We start from the raw sequence: 12268 nt of genomic DNA on the forward strand, positions 1-12268 counted from the left end.
ATTTGTTAGCAGTGATGTGTAATGTACTCTCACACGCTCACGAGGTTGAGCCTCTATGTTTTCTGGGTCCCATTCAGTTTTTAAAAACGTGTTAACACTCATTACTTATGATTTTTTTAACTCTCTGATCATTTCAAGTTTAATGGTCACTATGACTGTGTTTACAATGTATATTAGAGCATGTATTTTCTTGGAGTATAAACAATTACAGAGGCTAATAATAATAATGGATACAGATACACGTTGGTTACCTCAAATAATTTGGAATGTGAGTGTATGGGTGCTAGACATGCAAACTACATTGCTCATTTCTTTTTACATTCAGAAACATGACAAATGGAAATGTTATCCAAAATGCTTTTTAAAGTGAAGAATTTACTTAAAGATAATTGGAATATAGTGTGCATTTTACTTTTTTTTTATTTTTATTAGGTATTATCCTCGTTTACATTTCCAATGCTATCCCAAAAGTCCCCCATACCCACCCATTCCCACTCCCCTACCCACCCACTCCCCCTTTTTGGCCCTGGCGTTCCCCTGTACTGGGGCATATAAAGTTTGCAAGTCCAATAGGCCTCTCTTTCTAGTGATGGCCCACTAGGCCATCTTTTGGTACATATGCAGCTAGAGTCAAGAGCTCCGGGGTACTGGTTAGTTCATATTGTTGTTCCACCTATAGGGTTGCAGATCCCTTTAGCTCCTTGGGTACTTTCTCTAGCTCCTCCATTGGGAGCCCTGTGATTCATCCAATAGCTGACTGTGAGCATCCACTTCTGTGTTTGCTAGGTCCCGGCATAGTCTCACAAGAGACAGCTACATCTGAGTCCTTTCATATATATTTTATGAATACCATGTGGTATATAAATATACACACACACGTGTGTGTGTGTGTGTGTGTGTGTGTGTGTGTGTGTGTGTGTATGTATGTAACTTCTGTGGCGTTCTTGAGTGAGTTCTTGCTGTTTTTACCAGGTCACCACATGTACTCAGGAGACTGCATCGGGGTCATCGTTGTCTGGGACACGTACGTCAAAGTGAATGATGTGCAACACTCCGTGCGCCACTGGACGATAAATAAGGTACAGAACCACATTTCATGCCCCGAGACTTCGTGGAGGAACTACAGGAGAATCGACCACAGGACGGATGTTTAAAAGACCATAAGGACATCCAAGTTTGTCCTTTGAAAACTTAAGCTTCTCTCGGTGCAGAAGCCCACCTCATACCCTCCTGCTGACCACAGTCGGGAGTTAGTGATTCTGAGAGGGACTGGTGTCAGCTCTCCTTTTTCAGTGTGGCCACACTTTACTCTTTGCTCTTTTAGGCCCTGGACTAGGCAATGACTCTCCACTAAGCTACAACCTCACCTCATTTGTGGTCTTTTGAGGACCAATCTGTAGCATGGCAGCAGCTGAAACTCACATTAGAATAACACATGTATCCCATTACCACCTGTTTCCTGCATATTCTCTTCAATCTAGTACCGTCACTAACAACAGCGTCCGTGCTGTCAGAGTAATGTGGATATGGCAGGGATTGTCATCTAATCATAGTAACTACTCCATCTGAGAGAAACAAACAAGGCAGAGGGTATTATTATGGTCTGTAAGAATTTCTGCAGTTTTATTTTTATAATTTTTGTAGTGTAAATGAATTGGTAAGGTTGAGCTTTTGTTATATGTTGAGCTGTACTGCTGTAGTTTATACCTGGAACTGCTGTTAGGCCTAGGTCTGCTTGCCCGCTGCTGCGGGGCTCAGCCAGCCTAGGCCTAGGTCTGCTAGAGGAAAACCTCTAGGTGAAAACTACGAAGCTTGGGGGAGAGGGAGCTGAGTCAGAGTCTCGCCCTGGGTTAAGGGATTTTCCTTAGACTCTTTGGACTTTAAGCCAGGTTATTTGGGGAGACAGCTCTGCTCAGCAAGGCACTTGTACCTCTGGCACCTAAGGCTTTTTAGATTTTCAGGTTTTCCTTTCTTGTGACAATCCCAAAAGGGATCATTGGTAATCACTTTTTAAAAGTTTTATTGTGTCCATTAAAGGTTATAGCATGGTTGTGAGCATACACGTATTTAGTAAAATGTTACTGTAGTGAGTCAACTTACCATCATGTCATGCTACATTGCCCGTTTGGTTGTTTGTGGCGAGAGAAGCTGAACTCTGTGTAGTTAACAGGGTTCAGTACAGTTTCATTACATGTAGACTTCGTATTACGTGCTGAATGATGAGCTGTTGATGGCGTGTTCTGACCTACAGCTTCCTGTTTCCCCCACAACTCAGAATTTCGTGTACATTTAACTCTTAGATTCCACATATAAGTATTTAACATGTCTTCCAGGATCATCCCTGCTGTGGCAAATGAAAATCTTTTTGTTTGAGGGGATGAGTAATGTTAGAGAGGAAAGAGAAAAGATGGGGGATGAATGGGTGCATTCCTTAATGCCTAGTGATGTTGAACGACCGACTGTTCATGTATCTTCAGCCACCTTATTGTCCTTTGTGGAGCTGTCTATTCAGTCTTTTCCCCATTTCTGTAGCCACATTATTTGTTTTTCTGGTACTGAGCTTATGTGTTTAGGGATTGATCTCTTTTTTTTTTTTTTTTAAGATTTATTTATTATATGTAAACACACTGTAGCTGTCTTCAGACACACCAGAAGAGGGCATCAGATCTCATCACGGATGGTTGTGAGCCACCATGTGGTTGCTGGGATTTGAACTCAGGACCTTCAGAAGAGCAATCAGTTCTCTTACCTACTGAGCCATCTCTCCAGCCCGGGATTGATCTCTTATTGGGTAGATGAGATGCAGATTGCTTTCCCAGTGCGCCCCCTGTAATCCACTGTGAAGATTGCTTTCCCAGTGCGCCCCCTGTAGTCCACTGTGAAGATTGCTTTCCCAGTGCGCCCCCTGTAGTCCACTGTGAAGATTACTTTCTAAATTAACCCACTGTAGTCCGTTGAGCTGTTGCTTAGGTTCCAGTCCAGCTGTCTTTTAGTTTAATGAACTCCACTTTATGAATAATTTTGTGGCCTAAGTTTTTGTTATCGACCTGTCTTCCCCCAAATATTGTGAAGGCCAATGTTCAGCAATGTCCCCTCTGTTGCTAACAGCCATATAGTTTCTGGTCTTGCTTAAGTGTATTTTATCCACTATAAATTGATTTTATTGCATTGTGTAAGGGTAGTTCTCACTCGAGGCTCCTGCAGATTGGTTCTCAGTGCTGGTATCTTAAATGACACTGCGAGTTACTTATCCTCATTAGCTGCTGCAAATAATTAAAAAGGCAGCAAGAAGGAGTGGAGTCAAACTTCCCCAAAATGATTATAATCTAAGTAGTATAATGCATATGTTATGCCTGGAGCATACATTCTCAAGGCAAAGGAAGTCTATGAGGAAAGAGTCAACTCTGACTAAACCTTGTTGAGTCAGTTTTGAATTTATAAAATATTAAAGTTTTTATATCATGATATAAACAGACAGGGCAATGTGAGAAAATGTATGTGAAGTACTTCTTTTTAAGAATTGCTATAATTTAAGAACGTGAATAATACACAAAACACACAATAATTAAATACAACACTAAATAACACAAAAATGCAATTTGCCATTTTTATTTTTTAAATCTAAATTGAAGTTGCTAAAAATTCTTCTTGCTAATGTTAAAATATTCTGTGTAGTAGAATTGAAAGTTTTGTATCATTCTAAATTTTATTTTATTTTGTTGAGAAATGCTGGTATATTGTTGCCCATGGTAACCTGAAACTTACTGTCTGCCTCAAACTCATGGCGATCCTGCTTCCACTTCCCAAGTGCCAGTACTGTGTAGGTCAGGCTCTGCTCTCAACGAGAAGCGACATTTTAAAATGAATTTGTCCTCTATAAATGGTGTAACATATAACACTGAACATGTCAGAGGCAGCAATTTGACCTTTTTTTTTTTCCTTCACCATTTTAGGAAATTAAGGAAACTGAATTCAGGGGAGTTCCAATAAGTTACCTGGAGGTTCATCCCAATGGAAAGCGTTTGCTAATCCACACCAAAGACAGTACTCTGAGGATTATGGACCTGCGGATGTAAGTGTCTTAGAAGGAACAGGAGAAGAGCTTCAGTTGGTTCTTTCATGCTTATAAAATGCAGCCGTGATTTTGAGGTGGCAGTGTGGCCCTAGGCCACCATCTGTAGAGGTCATTCTGCTGCTGCTTACGTCTGATGAGTGACAGTCAGGGGTGCATGCTATGTGGAGGGCTAGGACAGCCCCACAACAGAGAAATACTTGACACTATTTGAGTAGCTCTGAAGCTGAAATGAATCAGTGGTTTCTATTTTCACAATGAAAAGCAGACACTCATACTTTGGTACTGACCTAGACTGCAGTGTATATAACTGAAGGAGGCATGTCTTGGCTAATGCCTCTTTGTCTTTTACTTTAACAAAAGAAAGGGTGGGAAAGTCCTTTCTATAGAAGGCAAGCGGAGTTTGGCAAAGGCAGTGTGCACTGCTTAAGTATACTTTCTGTTGGTGTTACAATTCCATGTGAAACAAGAGAAACTATTTCCTGGGTTTCCTACTGTATTTAGAAGTTCACACATCAGTCTGTATGATTGATTCTGTACATACCATTTTTGTGCCATTAACCCTTCAGTGTTTCTATAATAGCTCAAGAATCTGAATATTCTCTTTTCTGCATAGTATCCATGGCATGCCAGGAAGATAAGCCAGCTCTCAATATGTGCATCTTAATAAATATAAATGCATGGCATAATTACTATATATATGACAGCAACAAGAAAGCTGACAGTTATAATTCTATTAAAGGTTGTGTTGAAATACTGGCATGTGAATCGGTCTTGAAGGATGGATAGACTTTGGATAAGATGGAGGTTTCTACTCTCAGTAGAGTAGAAAATGAAATAAAACTCTGAGTGGGATAAGTGTTCAAGATAGTAGGCAGCCTGAGCATATGTTTCTTGACAAGGAATACCAGGAGGGAAGTTTTTAAAAGAGAAACTAAGGCTACATAAGGTGGCCAAGTTATTCCCTTTTTAAGCCCTATAAGATCATACCTGGGCTCCAGAGGAGGGTTGCTTAGACAGTCAAATGCTGCTTTTTCTACCCCTTCCTCTTTCCACAGATGGGAGAAATAATACACTGTATCCATAAGGGGTTTGTGGAGGGATGAGCTAGTTAGTAAGGGATTCTGTGGGGCAGTGAGCTATGCACAGACAGTCTGGTCTCCAGTCGAGCTGAGGTAGAACCCTGGTGGTGATAATTCCCACCTACATGGGCCAGAAGGCATTCCCTCATGTCTCCTGGACCCCTGGCTCCTGTCGAAGTTACTGCCCCCACAGCCCCCACAGGAGAAGCTTGGCTTTTAGTCACTTACACAATGTCCCAAGCTTCTGACCTTCAGGCTAAACTCCCCAGTTACCTAGCAACAACAAGATAACAAGCCCATTATAAGAGTGGCTGCTTGGTCCCACCTCTCTTTCTCCTTGCTCTCTCTCTCTCTAACACCTTACTCTTTACTCTCTAGCCTTTCTTCTCTCTCTCCTTTTCACCCTTCTCTCCTCTTGGCTATGGCCGGTCTCTCTCTCTTTCTACCTTCTCTCTTTCTCCCTGCCTTTCTATAATACAGCTCTAAAACCATAGACTGTCTCTGCTCATCAAGGCCCGCCGTGCTTGGGTGCTGGGATAGGCTTTCTCCTAACGAGCCGTGTCTAACCTCCGGATGGAAGGCCTTCCTGTGCTCCAGCCACGGACCGGACTCTCGCCTACATGGGACCCTCTCTCCCGTATCTCCAGGGCTGAGAGTGTCACCCCGGGACCCCTGGTATCGGGGGCTGCCCCTAGTCCATCCCGCATCCAGTAGGGTCCAGTGGCTTCACACAGCCAGAAGGCCACCTGGGGCCGAGTGGAAAATGTCCATCAGTCCTCCCACATCTGCCTGCCCAGAGCACAGGAACTCTGGCCGGACGTGGGCTCTCTCCCTCCCCCATCTTCCCCTACACCCACCGCCCAACAGGACTCCATAAATGTTTTACTCAGTAAGTCAAAGTCTGGAAATCTAAACCAAAAATGTTAATACACACACACACACCAAGATTGGTAGGAGAAAGTAAGATATACACTAAATGTTATCCAACAATAGAATATTTTGTAAGATACAGTTAGACAATGACATGAGCCCATTGAAATTAAGGTGTATTCTGTGTTCTCTGACACAGAAACCCACTGTTGATGACTTTTTGGTTGAGTGAAAAAGCAGATTACAGAGCAGTGTATCTGTCTCTTATCGTAAAGATCGTGAGCGCTGAGACAATGTCAGCTGTTGCTAAATGAGAAAGTCTACATATTAATTTTATATTACCAATTATTTACTTTTATAATAATAATAATAGTTTTATTATAGTTCAGCAGAGGAAAGAGGTGTAGCACATTAATTAGAAAGAAGCATTGAATCAACTCTTATTTGTTGACTATCCATCACAGAATGTTTACCATATCATATATTCTCAAAACGATACTTACTAACTCAAATTCAAAAAATAACATTTGTTTCCCTCTAGTCCTTTAAGTAGTTAAGTTGGGTTGTATTTGCATTTTTTTGGTTTGTTTATAGATTGGCAGCCAGGAAATTTGTGGGTGCAGCAAATTACCGTGAGAAGATCCATAGCACCTTGACGCCGTGCGGGACTCTGCTCTTTTCTGGGAGTGAGGATGGGATAGTATACGTTTGGAACCCAGAGACAGGCAAGTGCTCGTTGATTGTGAAACATCCTTTGGTGAATGGGTTGGAAAGTTCAGCGTATGTGACAACTACACTTTTGGCATTTTATGAAAAATTCTGACTTTGTGTTTTTACGTGTTTTAAAATCAGGTAGTGTTATTAGTAACTTTCCTCGTTACTCTGACAAAATACTTGACAAGAAGCAGTTTACAGAAGGAAGGGTGTACTTTTTTCTTAACATTCCAGGGATATACTCCATCATGGCAAGGGGCACATGATGGCAGTAGCAAGAAGCTGCTGTTCATATCGTATTAGCAATTTGAAAGCAGAGAGTGGGGCTGAGGAGACAGTTTAGTTGAGAAAATAACCTTTTGCCAAGTAAGTGTGGGGATGTGAGTTTGAACTGCCAGAAACATGGACACCAAGAAGTCGTGACACCTACTTTGTCCCAGATTCCTGTGACAAAATGGGAGGCAGAGGTAGAAGAGCACCAGGAACTCTTAAACCAGTGAGTCTGCAGGCATGTGCATGCATGTACACACATGCATACACATACACACATGCACACACACACACACAAACACACGCAGACATTGGACCACTAGAAAACTTGAAGGCCCACTGTTAGTGGTGTACTCCTCCACCTCCAGGAAGGATCCACAGCCAAAGACCAGCTGGAGACCAAGTGTGCAAACACTTGAGTCCATGAGGGACCATTTTACACAAATACATACAGATAGCTTTTGATAAAATTCAGCTGTAGTCTAAGTATATATTACATTGTTCTTGATTGTTTGAATATTGTTGTGAATTTAGAGTTTCACATTATATATCAAGATTTATTTTCTCAAAGCCTATGAGGTACTGAGATGCTTGAAAAGTACCTTATGAATACTGTAACACAAGATATAGAAAATTATAAACTGAGCTGTAGCTATGTAGATACATGGTCAACATGAGAGATATGGTTTGATTGGTAATGAAATGTTCCTGTGAAAATCCCTGATGCCTTAGACGACTTCTGATGACATCCACTGGTGGCATCTTCTAGCAGCTTTTCAAGCAGTTAGCACCTCAGCCTCCAGGAGAAAAAAATAAAATAGAAACTCACCTGAGTTTCCTCAATTACGAGTTTTATAATCCCTCCCCACTTTTGCCAAATTCTTTGTTAGCTACAATTTGCACACTTTTCTCAGTCACACACACCTCTCCGTTTCCATCAGAACACTTCCTATGTACTTTGTTCCACAAAACATTGAAGAGAGTGAGCTAAACCTACAAAGAAGCCAGCAGAATACAGAGTGCAGATAAGTATCCACCACAGTGGCACTCAAATACCTAGAAGTATTTGTTTCATGTAAATAATGGAAGCCTCATCATTACTCCAAATATCTTCACGAGGATACAGAATACCCTTGGATGAGAAGCGTGTGCTGTCGTACAGTTGCTGCCTTTCTTTTCCTCAGGAGAACAAGTGGCAATGTACTCTGACCTGCCATTCAAGTCCACAATCCGAGACATCTCTTACCACCCCCTGGAGAATATGGTTGCCTTCTGTGCCTTTGGACAGAGCGAGCCGATTCTTCTTTATATTTATGATTTCCAGGGTAAGTCCACTACTTGATGTAAATGAAGTAATGTTTACATTTATAATGGGCCAGGAATCAGGAGCACTATAAAATCTATTAATAATTATTTCAAGTAACATAGCCTTTTTGAATATATTATATGAAAGAGCCACAAGATGGCATAGGTTGTTTCTAGGATGTTTGAACATTTCATTATTTTCTATGCATTATGAGCATGGAATTTAGATGTTAGCAAAAGTGCATATAACGAGGCTGCCTTAGAGATCACTTGATAAAGTACTGACCTAGCTAGCATGTGTGGAGCCTTGCCTTTGACTACCAACGCCACAGGAATTGGATATGATGGTGCATAGCTAGGGTGGGCCTAGTGTAAACCTAGTGTAAACGCCTACTACCTAGGCTCACAGTGGAAACAGGAGTGTCAGAAGTTTAGATTATCCTCTGTTGTGTGTTGGTTTGAAACCTACCTTAGGCTATATAAAAACCTGTCTTAAAAAGAAAACATGTGGGGCTGGTGAGATGGCTCAGTGGGTAAGAGCACCTGACTGCTCTTCCGAAGGTCAGGAGTTCAAATCCCAGCAACCACATGGTGGCTCACAACCATCTGTAACAAGATCTGACTCCCTCTTCTGGAGTGTCTGAGGACAGCTACAGTGTACTTACATATAATAAATAAATAAATCTTAAAAAAAAAAAAAGAAAAAGAAAACACATGACTGTACTGTGTTGGAATCAAAATAAATAAATGAAATCCATATAGAATTAGGACTGTATCAACTTAATTTAAGTGGTTCACAAAATATGAACTTTAAAAATGTTTTAGTTGCATAGTGAGTTGTTTTGTTATTTGGGTCTTATTTGTATGTTAGGAGATTTGTTTGGTTTGGAGGTTTTTATTTATGTGTTTTGACTTTTTTGTTTTGTTTTGAGACAGGATCTCTGTAGCTCAGGCTAGCTTTGAATGTATTTTGTAAGTTTAGGGAGCCTTGAACTTAAGGCAGCCCTCTTGTTTCTGGCTCCTGAGTTTTAGGATTACAAGACAGCAAGCTGGTTTAACCTAATTTCATATTCTGTGATTTTATTTTTTTTAAGCAAATAGCTTTGGTAAATTTTAGTTAGGAAAATTTAATATAAGAGATAGATAGATTTTTAACTGTGATGAAAATGGAGTCTGATGTTCTCAACTGTAAAGATTCCGTATGCCTACCGTAAGGATGATAAAACTTTGGATCTACTTTTTTAGGAATTAAGATGCATTCTGAGAATAATTGGGGTTTATCTTGTTTCTTAAATACTTATTTTCTATTCTGAAATTAGTATTTTTCTTTTCTAGTTGTTAATCTTTCTCAAAAATCAATATTTTATAACCTTCATATATAGTTGTATAAAAATATAAGATCTTTATTAGTTTCTTTGCTTTAGTTGATTATGACATAACATGATTCAGTATTTTTGTAAGCTAGCATAGCATACATGCATGCTATTTATACACATGTCGGCATACATTTGTATATGTTATAGTAATATAGCTATGAACAAATGCTTCAATGGAATAACAAAGCTAAATTTATTAAATCACTACATGTTGGCTTATCTAATGCTCTGATAGATGTGATTAGACAATTGAGCTATCATAAACCTGAAGGTTTTGTTCATGGTACAGAGTGCATTATGCATTTTTCCAGTGAATTGTCTTAAAGAATGCAGAAAAAGAAGGTTTATCTTACTGATCCTTATAGAGAAGAAATGGTTTCTGCAACTTATACCCAAGTTTATAAGATGCTGTTGCTAGTGATAGAGTTTCCAGGCAATGCCTGCCATTTCCATTCATTAGCAGCTGTTGGCAGGGCTGCTACTGCATCTGTTACTGAGTTCTTCAGTCAGCGCCCAGTCTTGTCTCATTGTAATGAGTACCCTGAAACAACTGTTTGCCCCATCCTACTTTTCCCATAGACAAGGAGAATCATGGCCATTACTGTACAATTGGAACTATTCTCCAGGAAAAGAAAGCACAGTTATTGCCTCAGACTCTTAGGAGATTTCACAACCATCTTCATTCAGTTTATAATTTGCTTTCTTTTAGACTTTTGAAATTTTCACTGCAAAGATTAGCTAAGTTCCGCTCTGTCTTGTCCTTCAGTAGCTTCCTGTTGCTAGAAGGGCTTTCTGACTCAGAAGAGCAAGTGGCTTTAGCTGGACAGTGGCATGGAGCTCAGGTTCCTGTTGTGGTCACTTTAGGGACCTTGGCTAATGCCCCCTGCCCTTCTGACCCTCCATCCTTTCATCAAGAGCTCCAAGGAATGAGCCGGTGGCTGTGAGGGAGCCTTGTGAAGTGAAAGGCGCTCTACTAGAAGACCCAGAATTAACACTTGTGTTTATAAAGCTCATCTACCAGTAGCCAGTCAGGGTACAGGAATCCACACTTTACCGTGCTCACAAGCACTTGTCTGTGGAGTTGAGAAGATGATGTTTCTCCCTTTACACCGTTACTCAGCCTTTTCCATTTATCCACTAACCCGGATGCCATACCTGGCCAACTGTATTGCATTTAATACACACAGCTAACGCACGTTAGAGCCACATTGTCTTAGATGCAGGAGCATGGATTTGGGTGAGCATCTCAGAAATGATGATATGAGAATAACAGAATATGGAATTACTTATTTTATGTAACACATTTAAAACAATTTTTGATAAATGCATATACCTTGCCAAAAAAAAATGTTTAAAGCTCAAAATGTTTCACCATATTTCCCAGGCTCTTTGTCGCCTATTTTTAAAAAGGGGAAGCTTAGGAAGAAGTAAGATAACTTCAAGACATCTAAAATCTGGCACAACTCTTTTTAGTGGTATAGGTACAAAACAAATGAGAGTTATTTTAGTCTCTGAGTGTTTTACTCATTGAATATAGGCTACAATCAGTAGTTCAAATAATCATTAGTTTTTTACTAAAATTTTTAATGTTTAATTAACCTATTACAGTTTTGCCCTATATTTTTTTAACACATGGATATTTTGCTCAAACTGTGTTTTCTCAGAATGAAGTTCACATGTGGTTTTACTGAGTTTTAATGATAAAAAGTTCAAAAGAAACAGAACAGCTAAGTTACTTTTAAAATAGCTTCTGAAATATTCAAGGAAAAAGAAGCAAGTTCTTTTTTTTTTTTTTTTTGTAAGTTAAATCAGCTCCAAGCGAGACCACAGTGGTAGCTAAATGTATCAGCCGTCTTTCCGTCCCAGCAGAATCTGTGAGAGTCAGCAAGGGTCTCTCCTGCTGAGCGCATGTTCAGCTTGTGGTCTTTGAGTCCCTCGTTCTACTGAAGTTTTGCTTTTTTTTTGTAAGAAGTGTAATTTTTACTTTCAGAAGGCAGTTTTATTTGTCTGATTTTGAAAGGGTTAATCATCTAGTAATACAAAGTTTAGTCACCGCGTACCACAAATAATGTGCATCGAGGGTTCCCACAACAAAGTACATCTCAGAGAAACGGTTTCTGCTGAATTAACTCCATGAAGCCAGGCGTTAGCAATAAATATTCTGTTATTAAACAGTGTTTGTCTACTTATGTCTCTAGGATGTTTTTGCACATTTAAGAATTATTAGTACCTAACAGCACTATGTATTAACACTATGAATATATCTGTTTAAAATTTTTCACTATGGTTTTATGACATAAGTGTTTTTACAGTTTTACAGGATCTAGGAGTTGAATCACTGAGAACTGGTTTATGTTTTGTTTGTTTGTGTTTTGTTTTGTTTTGTTTATTTGAGGCAGGGCTTCTCTTTGTAGCCCTGGCTATCTTGGAACTCACTCCATAGGTCAGTCTACCCTGGAACTCAAAGATCCACCTGCCTCTGTCTAAGATCAAAGGCATACACCACTATCGCTCAGCCAAAATTTATACTCTTATTTGCCTTCTAAATTTATTAGCAAACGACCTGCTATATTAGGTTT

The 12268-nt window shown here is 39.9% G+C and overlaps 1 protein-coding gene across 6 annotated transcripts in view; it reads left to right on the forward strand.

Annotated features, from left to right (window-relative positions):
* Ahi1 (Abelson helper integration site 1) overlaps positions 1–12268 on the forward strand; it is a 128198-nt gene that overhangs the window by 28120 nt on the left and 87810 nt on the right. For all 6 annotated transcript variants that reach the window (XR_380069.4, XR_001779555.2, XR_001779556.2 and 3 more), the window contains exons 12-15: positions 973–1079; positions 3954–4072; positions 6619–6749; positions 8193–8333. Coding sequence is in view for 2 of the 6 variants with exons in the window: in NM_026203.3 (NP_080479.2) it covers positions 973–1079; positions 3954–4072; positions 6619–6749; positions 8193–8333 (498 nt within the window). In the remaining 4 variants the exon portion in view is untranslated. The remainder of the gene's footprint in view (positions 1–972; positions 1080–3953; positions 4073–6618; positions 6750–8192; positions 8334–12268) is intronic.

This window comes from Mus musculus, chromosome 10 (genome assembly GCF_000001635.26).
Source record: "Mus musculus strain C57BL/6J chromosome 10, GRCm38.p6 C57BL/6J".
Lineage (NCBI taxonomy): Eukaryota > Metazoa > Chordata > Mammalia > Rodentia > Muridae > Mus > Mus musculus.